Raw genomic sequence first — 24,480 nt, 5'->3', positions numbered from 1 at the left:
TAATCCTGGAGTCATTATTCAATAATCAGCTCAAATGAGTCCTTGCAAGACCTTCTATCGTAAGTCCTCACCAGTCCAGTCTCAAAAAAGTTGACCCCAGACCTTTTTTTTTTTTTTTAAAGATTTATTTTTGGGCTTTTGTTCCTTTATTGTAGAGATAGGACAGTGGATAGTCAGGAATCAAGGAGAGGGAGAGTGGGGAATGACATGCGGTAAAGAAGCCACAGATCAGATTTAAACCCGGGCTGCCTGTTTGGAGGAGAAACCACCATACATGGGGCGCCTGCACAAACCAATACACTAACGGAACCCCAACCTGACTCACATTTTCATGAATAACGTTGACCTTTCAACTGGTACACGCCACGTTTTCCTTTGTTTCTTAGCTCGTTTTGCTTTAGTATTTTTGGTAGGGTTTAATTGTCAGGTTTTTTTAAACTTGTTTTCTCATCTTTTGATTATTATAGGGACGTAAGTTGGTTGTATTTTTTTCCATTGATTTATCAGGTTAGTTTGGTTCATTATCAGTTAGACTGGTTTGTAATGTTTGGCACAGATTCACCCTGAAGCTTGTTGTTATTTATACTTATTTTCACTAATATGTTGATGTACATTAGGTTGTGTCGCCGACACGCCGACACAAACACTTGAAGGAATGTTGGTGTTCATGGGTTACTTTTAATGACAGCTGTCCTTTTCTATCGGAAAGGTATCCTTAAATGACTTCTTTCCCTGATTACGGACTCTATCTACTGTCCCATTCCTACAATAAAGGCAAAAAAAGCCCAAAAACAAAGAAAAATGGTATGGGAAACACTGTTCTTTCTAAGGAAGTTAAGCAATTAAACAACTGTCCAGATGGCTCCAAACGTACCTCTTGAATTTTAGCATATTTTGAGTCACTAAACAAAGCTTTTCAACAGAAGTGTGTTACATAGCTACTTCTTTATGCTTTGCCTAAATTTAGACTGGATTGAGTACCAGTTTAGCATTAGTTTGTAGTTCGGTCCCTCCCTTAAGATGATCTCAGAATATGGATGAGAAAAGAGAAGGTGATTTTAAAACTAGTTAAAGGTTGATCTATTTTCCATTGAAAATGCTTCAAGTTTATGATGAAATATGGGTGATATGGAAAAAGTGGTTTGATAAAAAAACAAAAAACACTAAACACTTTGGTCAATAAAGTGAGTGATGGTTAACTGTGTCCTATTCCTTCCTCTTTCAGCAAGACGAAACGTACTGCCTTGTCTTATCAGAAATGTTCATGATGCAGGAAAGAGACGAGACGTTAAGATTAGATTAGATAATTACTGAGAGAGACTCACAAATCCTTTTTGAACTCGTTTATTGAAGTTGTGAAGATTTTTATTTAAAGTAAACTGTCTGGATCTTCTATTCATCAACAGCATTTTCCTCGTATATTCACTTTAAAAGGCTGATTCACAGAAATTAAAAAAGGAAATATTTTACCATTTGGCGTAATTAAACCAGGTTTAAAGTCTGTGGTTCAAAATCACAACAATCACTATATCTAAAAAAAATGAAACAGCTAAATCTGTTTCAAGAAAGCTGCACCCATTACTCTGACTTACCCTGAAAGTCTCTGTGAGTTTTTGTTGGAACAAAAGTGCTACTAAAAAAAAGGCAGAAAAACAAACCCCAATGATGTGTGTCTCACATATTCTCACATTAGCTTGATTATATGATTATTACGATTACCTTGTCAATGACAACACCCACAATACACAATTATATGTGGAAAAAAAAGATTAGCGATACACTGTAACAGTCCTCTATTTATTTGATTCCTTAAAGCCAGCAAAATGGTTTAAAATCAAGTGGTTACATGGATTAATAACTGATCATGAAAAAACAATTACAGCTAATTGGTCGGCATCCAGCGTAAAAGAACTTATTCTCATGTCTGCAGAGATTGCTTGATGAAAGCATGTTGCTTCAGCTGTTTCACTGATCATCTGTAAAAACACACAAAAAACACATCAGGTGATCATCTGTGCAAAAAAACAAAACAAAAAATCATCAAAAAATACAACACCTAAATTGAGTCACTCACCATCAAGGCTGATGGTCTTCTGCATCAGCAGGGGTGACATCATGGCTCGACGAGGAGCATAGCCTGAAGTGGACATGAAATATGAAGCAGGTTAGTTCTCTGTCATCCATTTGATCATTGAATTAAAAACGTAGATGCAGCCATAAATCACAAGTCTGCTAATCTCAGTGTTCTACCTTTCTGACAGTCGGCACGGCCTCTCACTGTGGTGCCCTCGATGGCTGTGCCAGAGTCATCCACACACCAGCAGTAGCCGGTGGCAAACCAGCACTGCATGGGCTTGTATTTGCCATGCTCGTCACACTGGGGACGGAAGTCACCAAGCTTGCTGGTCTTACCTGTTGACTCCAACTGGCATTTGGTACTGATCAAAGGCGCTGAGGGAATAAAGAGAAGAGATCATTGAGACTCTGGTTAGTGTTGAGTACTAGACTGTTACAAAGTAAAAAGAATCAATGCCACAGTAACTATCTGCCAAAAAGGATACAAGCATCTCTCTCAAAATATAATATAATACGTTAATTTGAAGAAGTCACAGGAGCAAGTAACTACTGAGATCCACTATTTCTCTCACATCAATATGTTCAAAGTAAAATATCACAGCCCAACTTTAAATCTCCTGCTTGAACTGTAGAAAAAAAACTGCATGTTAAATACAAAAATGTAAAAAGAAAGAAGTTTAAATAACCTGTCTGAGCAGTTGGAGCAACAGGCTTCTGCTGGGCCATCTGGAAGATCAACCAATAACGCATCCAAGACTCGAAGCTCTGCACAGAGCAAAAAGTTTGACCAAAATTACTATTCTAATATCACCTTTTTCCTATTCAATTTTAAACTTTTCATGTTAATGTTTGTTATGTTGTACCGTCCACTCGCTCTCATTCATCTGCTTCTTCAAGTCGTGCAGGTTGGCCAGGAAGGTCTCATTAAACTGAGGCAGTTGAGAGTCCTGCTCAAAACACGACCAGAGCTTAGAGACAAAATAATATCACCACCACATACTAAAAGTATGCCAAGTATTACATACCTGCATGAGCTCTTTCACCTGTTTCTCCACACTGGCTACAGCGTCCTGCAGCTTCTATTCAAAGGGAACAGAAAAAAAAAATTTCTTAATGTTGATTTCATTTAACATCATCCAGGACATGTTTAAGAAGTACATGTGTTTTTTTTCCAAAGAGGCAGGTTAAAACCTACAGTCCATGGTGACTTGGGAGCATCATCTGAGATGTAGTCCATCATCAGCGGGAGGCTTTTCATGGGCATGTTCAGTTTCATCGGAGACACAACTTAAAGAAAAAACAAACACACAAAGGAAAATTCAAACAAAACATTAAAATGTTGGAAAAGTAGAACATAGAAAAGAACTTCTGAAAACAGCACATTCTGAAATTGTTGTTGCTGAAGTACCTCGTTTAAATTCAGTTATTGCATAAATAGGCTTTGAAGTTCCACAGGAAATACAATCACAAAAATAAAATCACAAAAAAATCATTGGCCTACCTAAAACTAAAACATAAGAAGATGAAGTTAAAAGGAATACAATGCATGCATAGCCTACAGCTGATTTTTCCTCTTTTGAATCTGCAGGAAGAAGAAGCAATCTCACTTCCCCTTGAACTCAGTTCAGTCGAAAAAACCACTTGTTATTAAAAAAACACAGTTTTATTTAGACAACCTTGAATGACTCTTTAGACTCTTATGCTTCCTTTTACCATTGGATGAGCGGGTCAGTTGTCTTCCCATTTTCTCAGAGGACTTCTGCAGTGTGTGGATCTGCTGTTTCTGGCCGAACACCATGTAGGCGGTGAAGACCTGACTGGCCAGCAGGAGACATGCCAGGGTGGTCAGGCCAGCAATCTTTAAAGCCCGACTGTTGGAGGTCCTAACAGACAGAGTAATTTAAAAAAAAGTGTCTATTGAACATGATAACTGGGAAAGGGGATTACATGGCAAAGCCAAATTCACACTTATTAACAGTGGTACATTCTTCAAAAAGCTAAATGGTAATATGTAAACCAACAACCTTGATATTGTACTTGTAATTTATAAGTAATAATAAAAAATGTTCAACAATATATGCATCAAAATTCTGACACAAAATAAAGATGACCCTTTATATATAATCAGCCAATAGTGTGCGAGTATCACTTGTTACCAGTGCGAGTATCACTTGTTACCAGGCAGACTTTTTCCCCCTGATGTGGGGAAGTACATCTTCCTTTACTTTTTCTGTTTTTTCTGTTTTTGTTAAGTAAATAATATTTTTTTAAACTGGTAGAAAGCCACAAAATACCATTCCAACAAAAAACTTTTCATCTCCTACATTAGACATTTAAAAAAAAAAGAAAAACACCAAAAAACACCAAAAAAAACTAACCACTGCGCCACCAGCGCCCCTACATTAAACATTTTAAAACTCTGAAACCATACAAATATTTATATTCGACAATGTTTTTCTCTGTAGTTTATTACAAACGAAAAGTATCACCTGTAACCAGGCGAACTCCTTCTGCTTAGGCAAAGGCAAGTGTCCCATCAAAGGTTATTAAGCATTAGTTAACAATGGTTTATAAGCTATGAATAAATAAATAATAAAACAAATTACTGTACAGCAAGAAGAAAAATAAAAGTAGCCAAACCTTTTACCCATCATATTTAACAACCACATAATGTGAGCTTACTTTAAACAACTAGGCTATGTTATTTATGCGTCATAGCTGTTGACTTTAAATGCAGTTATAATAAAACACATCTTCAAGTTTAGTATATAGCCTAATTCATATACCAAAAGGGAACTTCTACAAAGAGGAACTTTATTAGCAGAGATTTTAAAGTGAGAGTAGGCCTATATGTAAATGCAAAAGTTTGAGTTTATATAGTAGACTAGTTTCCTCTCTCACCTGGTGGGTGCTGCAGGGAGAACCAGGTCTTCTTCACTGCCGGCCAGACTTCCTCTGGCCAGGGGAGCTTCGTCTGGAGAGTTGTCCATCTGTCCTGAATGTTTCTCCTCAAAGCGACAAACTGGAGAAAGTCCGGCAAATCAGTCAGATTAATGGTCCGAAAAAATAAGGAAGTTTAAGCAGACCGATTCCTCAGAAATATGAAAGGACTGCGGGAAATCCCTGAGTTAAAAGCCAGGGTATAGCCAGTGGAGGAGTTCAGAAAGCTCGCTGCGAGCTGTGATTGGTCAGATTTTAGCACCATCACTTGTTGACAGGAGAAGACAACAGGAGAAGTGTGGTTCTCAAACTTGTTTTACAGCATGTTAATAGCATTTGTTTATGCCTACTCTGAGCTCAAATTGTCTTTTTACTTTTTGTTTGTTTATGAGCCTTCTTCTAATGGGCATTAATGAATCTACTAGGCCAATATATGTACTAGGAATAAACTAACAAGTCAAATAAGGATATTTACCGTGTTTACTTAACCTTTGCAAAGTGCTGCACAACGAAAATAGATAGACTTCAGGCAAAAAGCAACATAGTTTTACTCTTTACTCCTTGCATTCAAATGATCATTCATCCAAACAAATAATTGTATTTAAATTATTTATAAACCTAGTTTCAGTTTAATTCTCTTTCAGGAAGGACAGAGAGTAAGTGCTTCTCTAGAAAAGGGTATTTAAGTAAAGATGACACAAGGGTTTGGTAACATTACAATAAGAGTTACATTAAAAACACATTTTTTGTCTGTTCGTGTTCATTTGTTTTATAACTAAATACGGAGAACAGCAGATGTGTAAGTACATGAACCAGCACAGATACAGAACTGTACTCTTTAGCTTGGTATGACGCAGTGCTCCTTATTAAAGTTAAAGAGAAATCTGGAAAACAATGGGTCAGGAGATCTGCTCAGGTGTCACTTTATAAACCTTTTGTCATGACCCTCCTGTATGTAACGGGACATTTATTGTGTGCCAATATTGAGGAGCTGAACTAAAAGACAAGACACAGATAAAAAGTATCTGATCTAGGGAAACTGCTTTTGTATTATAACATTTTTAAGTGCAACACCTGTCTGACTGATCACATTCCTTAAGTCATGAGAAAGAAAAACACCTCTTAAGGAAACTGTAATGCCAGGAAAACACACTGTCGCTGTTTAACTCTTCAGGGCAAATGGCCTTGGCTCCGTCTGTGTGTACATAAATATACTTATTTTTCTGATCTTCAGTACCTCATGTTTCTTTTGAAGAAAAGTAAAACACATCTAACTTTATCTAAATTTATATACCTGAACAATACCTGAAGTGAAAACAAAAGTACAAACCATCTTTTTCTCAGCTTCTTCAAAGGCAAACAAGGATTTTACAGAAATCAAACAACCAAGTCTACTTATAAAAGGAGGGAAAAAAGAATCCATCTACTGAAAAATACAGTGGTGTTTTATTTGCAAATTAAAAAGCACCGACAATATTAGTTACACTGTAAAAATTATTGACAACAATTACAAATCTTTATCATACAGTCCAGGAGATTAGTACCATCATTGCTGTTATGTGTTATCACTTAATACTTTATATGGAGAGACTCAGTACCTGTGTACAATAGTTGGCAGTGAGAGGAAAAACAATCGTAGCGACACACCTCCGCACAATGAAATGATCCAAACTCCCCTCAGCACAGCACTGACATTTCACACTACAGGAATGGGCCGATGGAGAATGTAAACCCAAACACATTCAATAATTTAGGTCTACTGAAGGTTGCGTTTTATGTACATTACAAAGTCAGGAAATAAGAGGACCAACATGTGCATTGTTATTACATCAGAACATTGTACAAAACTATTGCAGTAAGAGCAGCTTTTTGTTATCTATGCCTGACATCTAGTTGCAGTGATAACACCTTGACGTCTGGATGTTCTCTCTGGGCCTACCGTTGGTTTTCCTGGCAACCTCATTTTTCACCCCAGAGACAGCCTTTATCCCCCCCTCCCCACCAAGAACTCAACTTGTAACTGAAATTAAACAAAATATAAGACAAAATATACAGTTTTGACAAAAAAAAAAAAAAAACAAGATAACCCAATGGTGAAAAATTATTTGAAATGCACAATCTTGTCCTGTACACTTTTGATTCTCACAGACCAGAGTGTTCAGTTGAACATACAGTAGCTAGCTTATGATCTTCTTCACAGATTGTAGTAGGATCCATGTCGGTAGTGTGCTTTCCAGTAACCTGTATGTTCAGAATTAATGCTCGCTTGAGTGCCTTAAATATTGTGCTTTCACAACGTCTTTTCTACAGTTCCTGCTTCAGCCGGTTGGATGGTCATGAAACTGACCATAGAGGAGGCCGAGCAGGTCGAGAATCACAAAGCAGGTCTACTGTACACCTTTTTTTATATGAGAAAAATTAGCTAAGATGTTTAGTTTTGGTACATTCTACATTAATGCATTGCCGTCAGCATTATAAAAACGTTAAAAACAATCTGAGTAAGGAAAATGAAAAAAAAAAAAAAAAAAAAGAACCCTCAAAAGTCCCTGTGGTGATATTTTAAATGAAGATTCTGTCCTGGCACTTGTAAATGCAATAACTAGATTCTACCAAGGCTTATTGAGTAAGGCTACGACATGCAGCCTGAGTCAAGACTCCAGATGTCTCGTTCTCTACTTAAATCAAAGGCATCTAAAGTCAATGTCTCTCTGTCAACCATGCTGCCGTCAATGTAGTCAATGTAAATGCTTGTTTTTAATCCAAACAGCACATCTCATACGTGGAGACTCAGGTCATGTGTTCTTCTACTCCGCCTGTGTCTCCAAATTTGTTCCTCCTCTTTGATTTTCAAGATGAAATCCATGCAAAGAAGAGGAGATTGAATCAAGGAGAGCAAAGGCTGATTATCAAACACTGAGGGATGCTGCAGTGCATCACTGAGCCTTTTCCTTCTTCCACAGGACACAGTGGAGGCCATCATTGTGGTCCTGGTTTGTCCTGCAGGGGAGTGACAGCATCTGAAAGCCCAGGGAGCTACTGACACCACCATCCACTGTTGTCTTGTTCGTGGGGGAAGATCACAGTTAGGTTTAAACTCTGTAAAAACTGCAAGGGATCTTCAACGTGTCAAGTGTCTCCCAGCAGGCTGAGCGGAGGTTCATTACATGGAGCTCTGATCTCCCCCTGTGGTGCTGCTACCTGGTGTGGACCAGCTCCTCTCTGAGCCAGCTGGGCAGCGGCTGACCCATCCTGTAGAGCAGCTTGGACAGCTCAATGTTGTGATCCCTGTAGTAATCCCTGAGGAACCCCTGGGACTGCAGGAGATTACAAATGTTAGTTGAAAATGCAAAACAACACAAAACAAAAATAAAAACAACAGTCAATAAAATGTCAGCAGTTTCTAAAAGCATAAGTCGGTCTGATCTTACCTCAGGGTTCATGTCAGGGTACCTGCGCCCTTTACTCTTTCCCAAACACTTGGTCTTTCCTCCCTCCAGCAGCTGACACCAGAAGCCTTTCTTAGGGTCAAACCTGTAAATAATAGACATATACACAAATTGATTGTAAATAACAGAGTACTCGAGGGATACAGAGGATTCAAGTGGGCTTCATTGTCAGTTTGGAACATGTGGTACATGAATGGGAATCCAATAGTGCCTGCAGGAAGCTGGCAGGAATCTAAGGGAACATGCAACAACGGTACACTAATTTTTAACCGAAGAGCAATAAACAATTTAAAAAGGGAAAAGCAAAAAAACAATAGTCGGTTTCTTCAACAAAACGAACAGAAACTTCCACTCCTACTCTAGCAGAATGAGTACACTACATGTAACATAGACCTACTAGCTTGAAACCAGTTTGGTCACCATGACATGTGGTGAAAAGAGAATGGTGTATGTGGATTCTCAAATTATGAGTCACTGGAAGACTCAATCAGGAACTTAGAGAGTGAAAGATTTCAGTACAGGAAGATACTCACGCTAGGATCTTGTGGTAGTTGATGACGTTGGCCAGGGCCAAATATTTCTGGATTTTATCCATGATGGAAGCAGGCTCAGTCTTCAACATTTGCCCATCCAGGACCAACAACTGGGGAGGACACGCACAGTACCAATTGTCATTAATGTCAAAAAATAGCCTGAAGGGGCATTTATTTATCTATTTTTCTGACACTCTGCTAGAACTGAGATTGATTGTTTCATAACAGAAATGAAGACTGTCATATTAGCTGACAGATTTGTTCTCAGCGCTCTTACAGCCTGTAAGGACTTTTCAAAGTAAACAAGCCCTCAAACCCATAAACCTTGTCTCAAGAAAAAAAAAAAAACCCTGCATAACGTGTGATTTACTCAGAGGGGAATGGTCTCGCAGTCGTGACTTGAGACAACATTGTAGATCTGAGAAATGTAACCCTGTTGTTGGTAGATTCGCTGCATGCTGCCCATCACTTTGTGAATGAATGCACACACTTTACCTGGCTGGAGTGGTAAAAGTTTAGCCAGCGCTCCAGGTGGACTGCGTACCAGCCTGGAACCAGACAGCGATTCTGGAGGACCCGTAGTCTGACCGGAGAATCGTGGCCTGCCGTGATGACATCATGGAAGGAGTATTTTAACGCCACCGGGTCATCATGGGCTCTTTGGTGCTGCGGGGTAGGCAGAGAAATGAGCAAATGAGTCTCTAAAATATATTATCTTTAAAAGGTGCTCATTCAGATAATTACCATTTTATCGCTCTCACCTGGTACCAAGAGTAGGCCCTGTCTGCTGGGTTGATGAGAATGGTGATGATCTTGGCTTTGGGCAGAAGAGCCGCAGCCCTCTGAGCAGCCACCTCAGAGTCAAAGTAGTTGGCACTCTTCTCAAAGTAGTAGTCTGAACTGGTGTTGGAGGGCAGAGGGAAGTACTCCATGTACCTGACGCACAGCACAAAACACACACATGCAAAGTGTTACAAGCAGCTGTAGATGATCTGGTCCAATTTGCTCTACGGAGATACGGATGATTTCTCTGCATGCTGTGTGGGTGGTCGGCCATGTGCAACGGCTTATCACTTCAGAGAAACACACCAACAACACGGTAAAATGCTAATATTTGGGTAGCGCGCTCACATCAGTGGGAAGGGTGCCAAGTAAATGATGAGCTGTGATGCACCAAGCTTCTTGTTGATGCACATTTTAAATCATTTAACTCTACAAAATACACGAATCACTGAAAGCACCAAGTAAGTAAGATTGTATTTCTGGACTGCTCTTGAAGATTTAACTGTTGAAGGTCTCTGTGGTTGCATGTGGCTTTGGCATCATTTACATTACAACAGAAGCTGTCCTTGAACATTAAATGGGAAAGTCAGCTACTACTCAATGTTATTTCAAAGTACTATAACACCTGCATTCCTACATACATATATTGGGAAAATGATGTCAAGTTGAGAAGCTTGCTGTCTAATGAGATAATATTTATTAGAACTACAACAACCATGACTCCTTGAAACTGTACGGTTCCTTTCTCCTGATCAGTAACGTTTTACCTGAACTTCCCACACTGACTTTATGAGCTGTATTTCTATATTTTTACATGGTTAAAGTTGTAATCTATCAGTACTTAGAACTTCCCCATGAAGAAACATTTTGATCTCATTACACCAGAGTTTCATCATCATCAACATTTATTTCATGTTTTTACACCAGCCACCACTAATGAGTGCCCACAGGAGTTATTGCTTTTTTGTGTTTTTAATATGGAGATTAGGAATGCTAAATTATTAGGCGTAGAGTAAGTTGTTTCAATGCCTAAAATGTTAAAAAGGAGACGATAAGCTCATTAAAATAAGGTTAAAAACAACAAGAGAACACTAAAGTAAAAAAAACAAAACACAATACTGTACACATCAGATCAATGAGAACAATTAAATCATTTTATGGTGTTGAAAGTTAAAAAAAACAAGATATTGCATTCAGCACGCCATCATTACTGATGTAGAACTTTGAGGGTCCTCACCAGTCGATGCCTCGGTGGTAGTTGTGTCCATTGAAGAACTGGATCTCCTCAAAGGTCTCTTTGCTGGGGTAGTTACTGGTCAGGTCAGGGTGCATGCCGAGGAACAGGTACAGAGCAGTTGTCCCTGAGAGAAAGAACAAGTAGTTTAGACTATAAAAATAAATAAATGGAAGGATTAGAATAAGAGGCTTAGGAGAGTGCGACTGACAGTTACAGTAACAATAAACATAAAGAATCACAACGAAGTCCACTAACACTACTCTCAAATAATGAATATAAACCTTGTTGAATTTCAAACATGACATGACTGCTCATAGTCCATTTTAAATTCTTCCTGTAGGGGGTGCTAAAACTCTGCAGCTTCTCACCTGTCTTCTGAGGCCCGATGACAAGCAGTTTGGGGAAGCGGTCACATGTTTTCTCTTTTGACCAGATGTCCTTGTGCCTTTTGTCCTCACAAGGATCCTGTAGCCGCAAAAAGACAAACAATGATCTGTTTTTTGAGTATGGTTCGTACAGAATTCTAACAAAAGATGTACATTTAAAACACAAGAGAAAGCAGGTCATCTTTGTTCGTTTTTATCTGTTGGTCAAACCCTACTGTAAGCAAAGGAGAGGCTTTTAATCTAAAATGTTGTCATGGTTAAAAACAGCTGCCTAACCAATGATTGAACAAATTCTTTATACAGAACTCATTCATATACAAGCTACTTCAGTATAATGTCATATCTAAAGAGACCAAAATCAGCCATGACGTGTCATTAGCAGCCTATAAAGGTCATGTTAAAATAACATAGGAAGTTATGGTATGGTGCCAAAAAGAGTCAAATGTGTATACAAATCCATAATAAATCCATCAACATGTGAGTCCTACCTGCCAGAGGGGATCCCTCTCGGAGGGGAACAGGCTGAAGTATTTCTGAGCCAGCTGAACAGGTGGAAGCGTCTGCATCTTCAGGTTGGTCCACGTCTGGACGAACATCATCAGGCTCTTGAAGGTGTACAGGCCGAGGCGATCATTCCCATAGTTGGACAGATGGGTCATGAAGATGCTAATCTGTGAACAGGAAAGAAGAATGTGTACAAATGAGTAACGGGTGTTATAACCTACAACCGGCACACTAGTCTCAGACAAATGTTCCACGTGACGAATTTAGGTAGAGCAGCAACAAGTGTTGGTTTCACTGATTTACAAACAGATAGGGAATGCAGAACTATACACCTGACTTGACTTTGAAATCAATGTTATTGTTTTGTCATATGATGTTCAGTATAATACAATTATAATCTTTTTTTTTTTTTTTTTTAAATCATAAGATCAACTAAATGATAAAGCAAACCACAAACTCACAAGCATATTCATTTGATTATTCATGAAATCAGACAGTATAATGACTTTTATCAATCTTATCAGAGAAACTGCTTAATGTCACTATTTCTGCCACGTGTTTTTTTTTTTTATTTCAATTTCTGTCCGAGCGTTTGGGGCAGAGAGCATAAAGAGGTCCTGAGAACGCAAAGAATACTGTCCGGCACTTCTCTGCAAGATAAAAACACATAGATAGAGAGGAAGCAGACCAAGAATTGCCTTATATATAAAAAGGTGTACCAGTGTATGAGCCTACGGGTCGCCACAACGGGCCATCAAACCCGAGAGTACAACTCACGTTGGCGAGTCAGAGCTTTACAATTTGTAATGAACCTCAAGGATGCACGGTATGCTGTATCAACCATATTGAGACACTTAGCAGAGGTGTGCATGTACAAAAGATCACCATAATCTAAAACAGGTAAAAAGTTGCAGCGACAAGACGCTTTTTTACATTTAAAGAAAAACACAACTTGTTTCTAAAATAAAAACAAAGTTTTAGCCTCAGCTTTTTCACCAGACACAGTACATGTGGTTTAAAGGGAGTCATCAATCAATATACCCAGGTATTTGTAACAGTCTACAACCTCAATCTCCTTTCCATCAACAGTGGAAAGCACAGGTACATTTTGTGACCTGGTCGTTGATCTGGTAAAAAACACAAGCTTGGTCTTATCTGCATGTTTAAAAACAAACAGATCTTACCAGGTCTTGTTTTAGCAGGAGGAATGTTTACAGCAACTAAACGTGTGGAAACAGTAAAATGAGATCATGGCTATAGTTTAAAGTCGGGCATGGAGTTGTGAACCCATCCTGAGAGAGTGTCAGTGATGAGCCACTGCAGACTCCAATAGATTTTGAAGCTTCACTTTAAGAAAAAAGAAGAAGCGGCTTTAGCGATGACCACACAACGATTGAACAATAAGGGCTCCTTGTTCCAAAAATTTAGGAGGGGACATACGCTACTGTATTTCGGTTTTACAAAGGCGGACACTGAAAAGAAAGTCCTTATCTGCACTGATCTCATTATAATCAATAACATGTGTTCCAGATGAGGACATCAAAAGAAACACTCTTCTTATCATCTCTTAACAAACCATGGTGAGATTTTAACATTGCGTTTCTCCTCGTATAAAAGAAGCATTCATAGATTTGTATAAAAAAAAAGAGACGCATAATGCGGACATTCATTTTCCTGTCCTTCACTTTACATCACAAGTTGAAGGGCTTTCACAGAGTGTGAGGGACAAAAACAGAGCTGTGTCGATGTCAGTTTGACTCACAGGGTTCAGGAGAACTGTGAGGAAGAGTTCTCCTCCGTTGATGAGCTTGTCCAGTTCATTCGGGCTGCCGGGGTAGTCTTTGTAGAAGATGGTGTGTGTGAAAAGACCACACGTCTGCCTGGGCAGCACCTGTGAAATAAACAAATACAAAGTCACAAAGCTGCAAAGAGGAAGAGAAAAAAAAAAAAAAAATCACAAGCATTAAACTAAAAATCACAAAGAAATGCGCTCACACACAAACACACAAGCAAACCTCCACAGAGAGCAGAACTGTCAGCACTCCAGGCAGTTACCCCACACATTGTTTGCTTTCAATAACATTCATATTATGCAGCTCATCTAGCCAAAGCAAACCTCTTATTCACTCTGAGTCTATATGGAAATTCATGGAAATGGGTTTACAGTTTGGAGTGTCAGGGGAACTGAATATCAATCATCAGTAAGCAGTGGAGACTGTCCATTCAGACGGCGCTATCTCAAGGACGAGAACACAGCTCTGAGACCACACAGGCCGGCTGAATGCCAACACTACAAAGGAAACCGGACTGAGGCAGCACTGTTTTCTATCAGCGCTGAAGGTCAACCTGGGAAAGAAATAGATATGATTCCCCCCCCCCCCTCTTTTGAACTACATGAATATAATCTATTCAACTTTATATCTGCTCTCATAACTTTATTATTTAGCGATGCCTAGCAGCGTGAAGCTGAAAGGAGTGCAGTTTCTCTGGTTGTTGACATTTTGGTGATTGGTTTTGTGAAGAAACTTGCTATGCCTGAAGTGTCAGTCTCAGTTATGATGCAGAAGGCTGCAAGGAGGTACAACTCAGACGGGTGACTCATGCAAGACCTGACTACATCATCATCATCATCATCATCTCCCACTCTGTAGAAGGAAACCCAGCTAAACTAATGAGATGATTGCCTTTCTGAGGACTTCTGAGTGATAAATGAGATTCTGCTCAGCATCTTCAGGGGCAACACTTGAAGTACAGGAAGAGAGAAAAGGATGGAGAAACTGATGATGGCGAGTCACCATGGCAGAAGAATAAAAGAACCGAGGAGAGGTGGAGGGATAATTAACGACTGAAGGATATGTAGATGTAGAAAGAGAACCCTGAAAATGATCACTGGCTGAACAGTAATGGAGTACGAGAAGCCAAGAGGAAAGTAAAGTGGGAAACAATGGGCAGGAAGTAGCTAGATAATGAGGCTGCATGGATGTTCAGTGATCTTACACTTATTCCGCTGTGGATGAAACCCCGTCGGAAGCGGGCCGGCTTCAGGTGTGGGTATTCCTCTGTGCTGGTCACCTTGATGCCCCACACCTTCTTCCAGGCGTCGTACAGCTGAATGTGGACCGGGTACACGCCAGAGTGGTGAGGTGCTACCGCGTAGCCCATGTTAGTGGGGATCCCGTGTTCCTACAGAGGGAAAATATATAGTTAAGAAATAGCCTACAGGCCCCGTACAGGCTGCGTTAAGTTGGTTTGGTTTAGAGCTCAGGGTGCGTGAGCTTTTTTTCTTTGTGCGTTTTTTTTTTCTTTTTGGCCTCTTTAATAGGACAGCTGAAGAGAGACGGTGAATGTTGGGAGGAGAGAGTGGGGTAGACATTCACTAAAGATCCTAGGCCGATCCTGGCCGATGCGTTGAGGTCTGTACCCTCCGTATACGGGTCACCTGCTCTACCAACTTGACGAAGATGGTATCAAAATAAACATGTTCTTGAGTTGCCTGATTTCTTTATAAATTTTGGTCTGCTATACTTTACGTCTCAAATGTGGTTAAAGATGTCAACCAAATACATAATAAATACTTTTCCCCTAAGTTTATTTAAATCTAAATGACTTGACTTGAATCCACCACTTGCTGATCCAAACTGTCCATATGTAAGGAAGGAACTGCTTTACTAATTTAGAACGGATATATAGTTTGGTAAGGTGGAGGATTATCCCTTTTAGAGACATTTTTTGGGCTTATTATGGTTTTATTTTAGAGACAGGACAGTGGACCGAGTCAGTAATCAGTGAGAAAGAGAGTGGGGAATGACACGCGGAAAAAGAGCCAAAGGTCGGATTTGAACCTGGGCCACCCGCCCCCAAATAATTACATTTATATAGTTTGCTGTTAATGCTGCTTATTAAAAAAAAAAGCTATTGTACACTTGGAGAACCAGAGGGGTACACTGAATTAGAACAAGAGTGAAAGCAACGCAGTTAGCTGATCTGACCTGTTATTTTAATGTATTTATGCTGCTGCCGACCATGTTTGCTTTTTTTTGGGGATTTCTTTGTGTGACTTTGAAGGATGTGAAACTGAATTTCCCCTCTGGGATAAATGAAATTGTTTAAATCTGAAAGCGTTTCATGCTTTTGTACATCCCTCTTACATTTGAATCGATAATGTTTATTAAGTTTAAATGTGTTGGTAATTGTTCTTGGATGTTTTAACGCTCACATTTCATGTCATGTTAATGTCAAATGTCTCTGACAAAATATTTTTTATTATTAAATTTGTATATATATTATATAATATTAATAGACTATTAATCATTACAAAAAACAAGACTTGGGTGTAAGGTACATTCATTTAAAGCTTCCTTTAATTTTTATTCAATTAAACTACATTACTGACATCACTTTGGTGACGTCACCTTTTCAGTGATTTTTGTTTATTCATATTTTTGTTTATTCATATTTACTCATTACTGTTTTAACCAGTAGCTTTATTGGTCGAGGAGCAGATAGCACATCTTCCTTCCTGTTTCAGAACTACATTTCTCAGTTGCTGACATAGCAAACTTAACATGTTGCTGCCACAGCTTCACATTTAATTTTGTCAACAGGCAAACCCCCCCCCCCCCCCGTCTTTCATTAAGTCTGAGCAAGAGAAAGCACAATGTGTTGGTTACTGAGATTAGCACTGATGGGATTGTCAGAAATTAAAAATGTGTCTACAAATTCATGCAGCCATTTGCATCCTTTTTCTGTCATCGGATCATTTCTAATAGCCAACGTCACTTTTTAAAGTAGGAGCAGTAGGCGGGAGCTCCAAGGTAACCACTCCCACTCTGTCCTCCTGATGTGCAGAAAATGCCTCATGCTGTGCACAGCAAGAAATCTAATCGCTATTATTGATTACCGACTTATTTATCTGAACAGCTTGAGTTTGCTTGGCTGTTCTGTAAAATGTGACATCAGTGTCTTGTCTGGCTGCATCACTGATGAAGGAGATGTTCAAAAAGTGTTGGCTGTTTTCCCAGTAGATCCAGTAGATGTCGCCAAAACAACTCGAGCTGCATTGTTGTGTTAGCATGCTAATGCTAGCGCTCTTTAGTTTGCTCGTAGCTTCACAGTGCATGTAAATTTACACGAAATGACCGTGATCTAAAAACGCTTATGTGACATTGAAATAAGCAGTGAGTACAGTATGTTATTCTTCTTTTCTCTAGTCCCTCAATTAAATAAGTTTTATATGCGAGGGGATGAGCCGGCAGGCCGTCCCGTCCATGTAAACACGCTGTGGATACGGCTCAGACAGCATCACAGACAGCGGGACTCGGATGTCACACTCATTGTAGACAGTCATGACTCACAGAGTTATATACATCTGACATACTTGATTTCTGCTACATTTAAGTGTAAAAAAAAAAAAAAAAAGTATCAAAATCTACCAGGACTTTAAAACATCCAACAACTCTAGTCAGAGTGAAGATTGAGGAACTGAGTTGTGATCGGACCTTAGACCCCTGTGACTCACCATGGCAAACTTCTTGTTGAGCAACATCTGCTCGGCCAGCACAGACTGGTTGTGAAAAAGATGGGGCTGCATGTGGCTCCACATGTGAGGGAACCACCAGAACTCCTTCACGTAGGAGAGCAACAGGTCATCTCCCAGGTCCTCCTCATCAGATCCTGGACAGGAGAGAGAGAGAGAGAGAGCGAGAGAGAGAGAGAATGGACAAAGACAAAAAAGAGGCAAAGGGGAAATGGGGTCAGTGATAAGAAAGTGGAAATGAAAGTCAGATATTCAGTCAAATATTAAAGCATTTTGGGATATACAATAAAGTCACGGCATTAAAAAAACAGGAAGGGGAGATTGCAACGTCACCCTCTGAGAAATGTTTTGTATTTGACTTCATGCTACAGTCTCTGCTCTAGTTAACAGCAGCACAGTTTCTCTACTCAGGCAAGCATCTTACCAGCGTGAAAGAATTTCCCTGAGAAGCCCAGATTGAAGGTGAAGTTGGGCACATGCGTGCGCAGCTCCTTTTGTGTCTCCAGCAGGGCCTGAAACAGTGGGAGGAAAAGAAGAGTGAGTCAGTGCACGTTGAGCTCATGCTGGTGCACGAGCGCATTAATGAGGAAGCGTGAACACCTCGCATACGCGTGCCCACATACATATTTCATTCTGCAAGTTTCTTTTTTTCGGTAAACATCCAACATCCAGTCCCAGTTGCCTCACTCCTCTTTTTCATTCCGTTTGATATTTTCTCTCTCCTCTGATTCGGGTGTTTGTTTCATTTGATCTCAGCGCTGGATTAGACTCGCCGCACACACCCTCTCTCACATTTCTCCATCTTGTCAGGGTGTGATACCATCCTAAAAGCTTGCCGTTTTGCTGCCAGGAGGAGGCCTTGATGCTTTCTCGCATAGTCTTCTCTTCCACCCTCTGCCTCCACATGTGAGGAGGGCCTGTTCTGCTCTGAGGGGACGCAGGCACGGAGCTTTTCAACATTCTTTGTATGTCTCTGGGCCCCTGAAATATTCATCGCAGTGGAGCTTGTGTGACAGTACGAGCAGTGGGGCCTGTCAGCTTTGAGCGGCCTACTGGGACGAGCGCATTGAAAAGGAGAAGAGGAGCGAGAAGAAGGGCTTTCTGGTAGACTGGCAGGGGACAGCGCATGCTATGTGTGAGGCAATTTTTATATAATCGTCAAAGGGCTGCTGAAAACACTAGTTTATGAATAAATAAGTGGGTTCAGTTTCTACTCTTACAAAGTTTTCTTTACTTTGGCACACATGCACAAACTCACCTTTACATCCGGCACCTTCATGCGCGTGCCCTCTTTGCCGACAAAGATGTCATCGATGTCCACTAGGATGTAGCGCTCCAGAGACAGCGAGAGCCTCTTCCCTGTCAGAAAGGCCACAGCGTCCACAAAAACCAGCTTGTGCAGCCAGAAGACCAAGTTGTTGCCAAACAGGACCCTCTGAATGCCGTCGTGAAGTCCGAGGTCCTGCACCACCGACGGCAGCAGAGCAGCATTCTGCCCCATGGATGCAATGCTCTCGGCTGATTGGGTTTTGGCCAGCAGCACGGGCTCGTACGTCGAGTGGTTGGACTGGAAAACAGTCCAGTCATCCCCGGGGAGTGGACCTGGCAGGGGCTGCCCTGATCGAGTGATGAAGAGCAAGGGGGACTTGGGGTTGACGGTGCAGTCCTTCAGACCCAAGTTGGAGTGAAGAAAGAGGGGGAAGCCTTTGAGCTGTGCGCTGAGGAGACTGTTTTCATTGGCCTGATCGACAGAGAGTAGAAAAAGAAACAACTCAGAGTCATCATACATGAGAAGTGATGAAGACCGAGACGTATTGGAGATAATTCCCTCATTTCTCCACTCGTGTGTGAAATAAGGAATGTCAGGCCTACTCAAACGCAAAAGGCATGTGGCAGCTTCTACCTGCTACGCTCAATCTGCTGAACGCTGAGATTGCAGTCAAACTGAATAGCCTCCCGCTGTGTGCTCTAAGATATTAAGACTGAGGGTTCAGTGATTATTCAATGACATTTCCCCTCCCAAATTCCTCATTCTTCAAATGTCTCACACCTCTATTTCCACAGATAAGCAAGTCATCCTTTTGCCGCACTTTAACTTCAGTTGTACTTAAAATGTCACCACTAAATGTGCTTTGGGATGTTCTGTTTTGTCGACCCTGACTTTCTCTCAGATGTTTCGGGTGTGTGTTAAAAAAGAAAATTGACCATCAATTTAACTCTTAACTAATGTATAATTTATTAATAATATTTTCTCTTTCATTTTTGGCCTTGTTAAAGTAAAAATGTATGAAGGTGTAGAGGTAGTAACCTTTTCTTTGTCACAAATAGTGCCTTATTATTATTATATTAATTCACACATAAATATGGATTTTCTTTGCAGAAATGTAATAAAAAAAAAAAAAATTCTACATAATAAAACCTCTTTTCAAGGTCAATAAGACTGGAGGAGATGGTTTTGGGAGGCTTCAGTCATTCAGATTGATTTCAAGACTGACCATGAATAGAAATCATGTAAAAAGCAAACGATAGGGGGGCGCTGGTGGCGCAGTGGTTAGTGCGTGCAACCCATGTATGAAGGCTATAGTCCTCCAAGCGGGCGGCCCAGGATCGAATCCGACCTGTGGCTCCTTTCCCGCATGTCATTCCCCACTCTCTTTCTCCCTGATTTCCAACTCTATCCACTGTCCTATCACTCAATTAAAGGAACAAAAAGCACAAAAATAAATCTTTTAACCGCTTCTAAAGCTAACATGTCTGAGATCTTCAACAGAAGTTAAGCTTAACTTTCTTTTGTGGACTTCAGAAATAAGTAGAGTTCAAAATTATTTCTTGAGGCATATTCTGTCAAAATTCCAAAAAGGATTTAAAAGTCAATCAAGCTGATAAATAATGTTGTTATTGATTCCTAAAAATCTATTTTTCTTTTCAGTTATTCTTAAAATTGTAACAAGTTTGTACAAAAGTTTGTAATTACCACAAAAACACATTCTGCATTTCTGTTCCACTATATCTTGTACATACTGATAGAGTTATATGTTGAAGTAAAAAAAACAATAATAATATAATATAATGATAATACTGCAAACAGTTTGGTTCAGAGAGCCGAGCAGCTGTGTTTTGTGTCAGGTCATTGGGATGCACACCCTCGCTCTTCTCCCCCCCCCCTCTCCCCATAGACAGTAAATCCCACCCTGCTTTCTCTTCTAACCTTCTCCTCCACCACCTAACATCACTGCAACACCATCCATGCCTTCATATTCTCTTTCTATATTCTCTCCATGGCTCCAAGATGGTGATTAAAACCATAAGACCTGAAAACAGGCCTTGGGCAAACAGGCTCAGCCAGGGATTACTGGGAAAGCGAGAGAAGAAGAGAGAGATAGAGGAAGAAGAGAGGCAGAAGACCTTATAGAAACAAAGGGGGAGAAAACAAGGTCAGAAAAGCAAGAGAGAGAGAGATTGCAAGAAAGAAAAGAAAAGAAAAGAAATAGACGTTAAGAGTAACAGCGCAGTGGGACTGAGTGATATTGAACCAGGCAGGTCTTTCCAACCCTGCGAATCCCATCTCCTTAGAGACCGTGGAGCCAGATGGACAGGGCAGAAGGTGTGAGTGAGAGGAGAGAGAGGAGAGAGAGAGAGGAGGGAGATGAGAGAGGAGGCTGAGGGAGTGTGTTGTTATTCTAACCTTGAAGAAGCCAATGATGCCCACTCCATATTCCACGCAGTATTTGTCCAGAAGCTCTCGGTTCCAGGCATCCAAGTTAACATACTTGAGAATGTTTTCATAAATCACCAGAGTGAAGCGCCCTCTCTCTTTGTCCGTCAATGTGGGCATGTCCCCTTTACCGGGAGAGATCTCAGTCCGATACCTGAAGCGGCCAGACTCCAAGATGGCCACGATCTCCTGCCCCAGTTGAGAATACTGGCTCTCAACAAACACCAGAACCACAGGGTCCGTCCTGGCCCCTCCGGGATCCATCCCAGGACCTCCGGAGACGCCCCGCAGAGGCAGCAGCCGGGACGGAGTGACTCTCGGGTCGTCGGAGTCGGCTGACTCTCCCTCGGCGCCGGAGACGCCTCCGTTTCCGGACGATGGCTCCAGCTCGCGCTTGACGCCATAGAGGAAGTAGGCAGAGATGAAGACGCTGATGGTGCAGAAGAGGAAGAGGAGGAGGAGGGAGGTCTGCAGGGGGAGGAGACGGACCAGCCGACGGACTCTTGTCACACATCCCAGCATCGTCTCGAGCCACGCCGCTCCACCCCACAGGCCCGGCAACGCGCCTTGGGGGACAGTCTCTCAAGAAAACGGGCCAGCTGGGCACTATTCACGACAGAATCAGTTTTTTATGCAGCTCGATATAAACAGAGTTAAGGGAGCAGCTGCAGCAGCTACTGGAGAAAGAAATGAGACGGTCTCACGTTGGCTCTCCCTCATTCTGCAGCGCTGCTTATGTCACCATGGCAGAGGAAAGGGGGGTCTTGGACTGCCGGTACACGCTTCCTCAGATGGAGGGCTGGCGGGCCGAGTCACTGGTGAAGAGAGATGGAGGGCTCCATCACCTGTCCTTCATGCGAGCCTGTCTTTCCCTCCGCTCTTCTGATTTCAGAATAATCTCTTGAGGAAAGCGAAGCCACACAGGTCATCTCAGCAGGATCATTCCCTAAGGATCGGACCTCCTAACCTGGAAAAGAAGCAGGAAAATGGTGTCAAAATCAGCAGCTCCTATAGAACAAATCATGATTCCTTTGTTGTGTGGGTTTTGGCTGTGTGTGGGAGACGTGTGTTTTCCTGCCAGCGCCAACACTCCAAAAGTTCACTCCAAAGTAGTCCTTGCATTCACCTACACAAAGGAAGAGCTGCCAATTTCCCCCCTACACACTCGCATAACTCCTGTGTGTGCTCGTACACACAAACACACATACACATGCGCACACACACACACAAACAAACAATCAATAGGCAGAATATGAGTGACAACAAAGCCTCGAGGCGAGCCAATTGTCGCTCCAGTTAGGTTGGGACTAGTGCATAGTGGAGCCATCACCAAAGGGGACACTCGCCTTCTATTTCACTCAAATGCTCAGAATTCTCAAGACGGAAATGAAGTGTGGGAGAATGGAGAAAAGTGAGTTTGTGGAAGAGACGTGATCCAAGAGCAGAGGTGTGGATGACAGTGACAGACAAAACCTGGCAACAGAGGTACTCTTTAGTCGGGGAGAAAACCCCCCTCACCACACCTAATGCACATCCCCGTACCTAACATAATACACCAGCTCTTAAGTCAATCTCCATCAAGCCATGTGTGAAAAGAACAAGATACGGCATTAGAACAGTGTGAGCCAGTCACTTATAAAAACACCGATTCTCCATTTAGAGGTCTGCCCGGAGAATTGAGAAAAGAGCATCATTACCTTTGCAAGGAAATGCTCCGTCCATTAGGCTACAAAGCTATCGAGGCACACACACACACACACACACACACACACACAGGCACACACAGGCACACACACAGACACAACCTAGTAGTTACCCATTAGAGCCCTCTCAACCCGAAGACATTAAACAGTGACCACCAAAGCCATCAAAACTCATCAGACACATCTCAAACATACAGTGGATTTGATTATGTCATCAAAAGGTTTTATCAGTAGCACTATAAAGCTACAGTTTAATTAAAGGTGAGGGACATTAAAAATAAAAGAGTGCCAATACCATGCTGAGCACAGAAAGTCCTATGGGCTACAATCATCCATCTGGTAGCATTACGATGAATAAATGATTGCCTTTTCACAGCCTGGTAGGGGATACCTTTCATATCATTCAACATATTTTCTGAAGGAATTCCATACAGATAATCCTTCGATCATTCCTGGTGGCAGAGTACTTCACGAGGGGGAAAACCAAGCCCATATAGTGTCCCTTTAATGTAATCAATGTCAGCATTCTACCAAGTGCCCCCCTTAGCCCTACAGCCAAGCTTAACAGGATGCCTCAAATCTCCCTTTGAGTGCAGTAAAAGAAATCACACTTGTTTTTCTGAGTCGTGTCCAAAAAAAAAACCGCTCCTCACAGGGTGGCACAGTAATGTAAAGAGAGGCCGTGAAGAAACAGTGGGCGTTCAGAGAATGTATCACAGCACAGCAGACAAAAACCAACAGCACACTGGCCGCTTGAAGATCCCTCCGGTACCTTGTTTGTTCATTTCTGAGGGAGCCGGGGGTTCGTGCCAGGGCATATCAAAGTATGATTAGCCACAGGAAGTGACCGCTCCCGGAAACAAGGGCGCAGGAGAGACGACCGGGGAGACGGCTTAACAAAACACAGGGGCCTTCAAACATTTTAACAGGTCATTTAAGCTCCAGAAAATAAAATTAAACCTCCAATGATGAGGTAAAATCAAATAAAAAGATATTTGCTCATACTATAAAATACCTACAATTTATGTTCAACTCCATTTGGGGGCCTCAAGACAGTATGAGAACCTTTCATACCCATTTAAATAAATCAGAAAAGATGACACAGACTAGCCATGAGTCTAAAAGTAGGTTAAATTGTTTGTATGATTTTTTTTTGTGTGTATCCTAGACGTCTGGAAAATACATTGCACTGACCCTTTTCCTCGTGAAGCATTTGCATTTTTATTTACGAGCTGAAATGTTAACTTGCTAACACTCTTCCTGATCCCTGCCTTTGCAGTTTTTTTTTCTCCGTACTCCTCCTACCTGATCATCCATGGAGCAGTGAGAACCAATCACAACATTAATGTATATAATATATATATAATATGCACATGCATGAGGCAGCCAAACGTGTATCCAAACGTGAACTACACTACTTATTTATACACATTGCCATAAGCTAACTTCCATGGTTTGATTTTTAGAACTAGAAGAATCACAAGCTTAAACAATATGTTTTTATGTAACATACATGTAAGTGAATTACTTTATTAATGATGCAATTGTGAATTAAAAGAGAAACAACCCGGCTCAGCTCTCAAAAGAGGCAATCCAAAGTCTTTTTCTTTTAATGATTAAT

At 41.1% G+C, this 24,480-nt stretch overlaps 2 protein-coding genes across 2 annotated transcripts; both read right to left on the bottom strand.

Annotated features, from left to right (window-relative positions):
- Positions 1–1,328: 1,328 nt before the first annotated feature.
- On the bottom strand, positions 1,329–5,189 carry cd74a (CD74 molecule, major histocompatibility complex, class II invariant chain a). Its single transcript, XM_061047922.1, has 9 exons — positions 4,978–5,189; positions 3,790–3,959; positions 3,272–3,363; positions 3,102–3,155; positions 2,940–3,023; positions 2,763–2,841; positions 2,251–2,451; positions 2,075–2,137; positions 1,329–1,976 (listed from the first exon to the last, which is right to left on the bottom strand). The coding sequence occupies exons 1-9, from the start codon at positions 5,064–5,066 to the stop codon at positions 1,966–1,968; spliced, it is 843 nt and encodes a 280-aa protein (XP_060903905.1). The 5' UTR covers positions 5,067–5,189; the 3' UTR covers positions 1,329–1,965.
- A 1,254-nt stretch (positions 5,190–6,443) lies between these two features.
- On the bottom strand, positions 6,444–22,336 carry LOC132981825 (bifunctional heparan sulfate N-deacetylase/N-sulfotransferase 1-like). The gene is made up of 14 exons (XM_061047910.1): positions 21,127–22,336; positions 18,700–19,182; positions 17,866–17,953; positions 17,424–17,578; positions 14,903–15,088; positions 13,668–13,796; positions 11,890–12,072; positions 11,384–11,480; positions 11,016–11,139; positions 9,757–9,931; positions 9,491–9,661; positions 8,996–9,105; positions 8,445–8,547; positions 6,444–8,330 (listed from the first exon to the last, which is right to left on the bottom strand). The coding sequence occupies exons 1-14, from the start codon at positions 21,676–21,678 to the stop codon at positions 8,211–8,213; spliced, it is 2,676 nt and encodes an 891-aa protein (XP_060903893.1). The 5' UTR covers positions 21,679–22,336; the 3' UTR covers positions 6,444–8,210.
- Positions 22,337–24,480: the final 2,144 nt, after the last annotated feature.

Source organism: Labrus mixtus, chromosome 10 (genome assembly GCF_963584025.1).
Source record: "Labrus mixtus chromosome 10, fLabMix1.1, whole genome shotgun sequence".
In the NCBI taxonomy this organism is placed as follows: Eukaryota; Metazoa; Chordata; class Actinopteri; order Labriformes; family Labridae; genus Labrus; species Labrus mixtus.
This window is presented reverse-complemented; position numbering and strand designations above follow the sequence as displayed.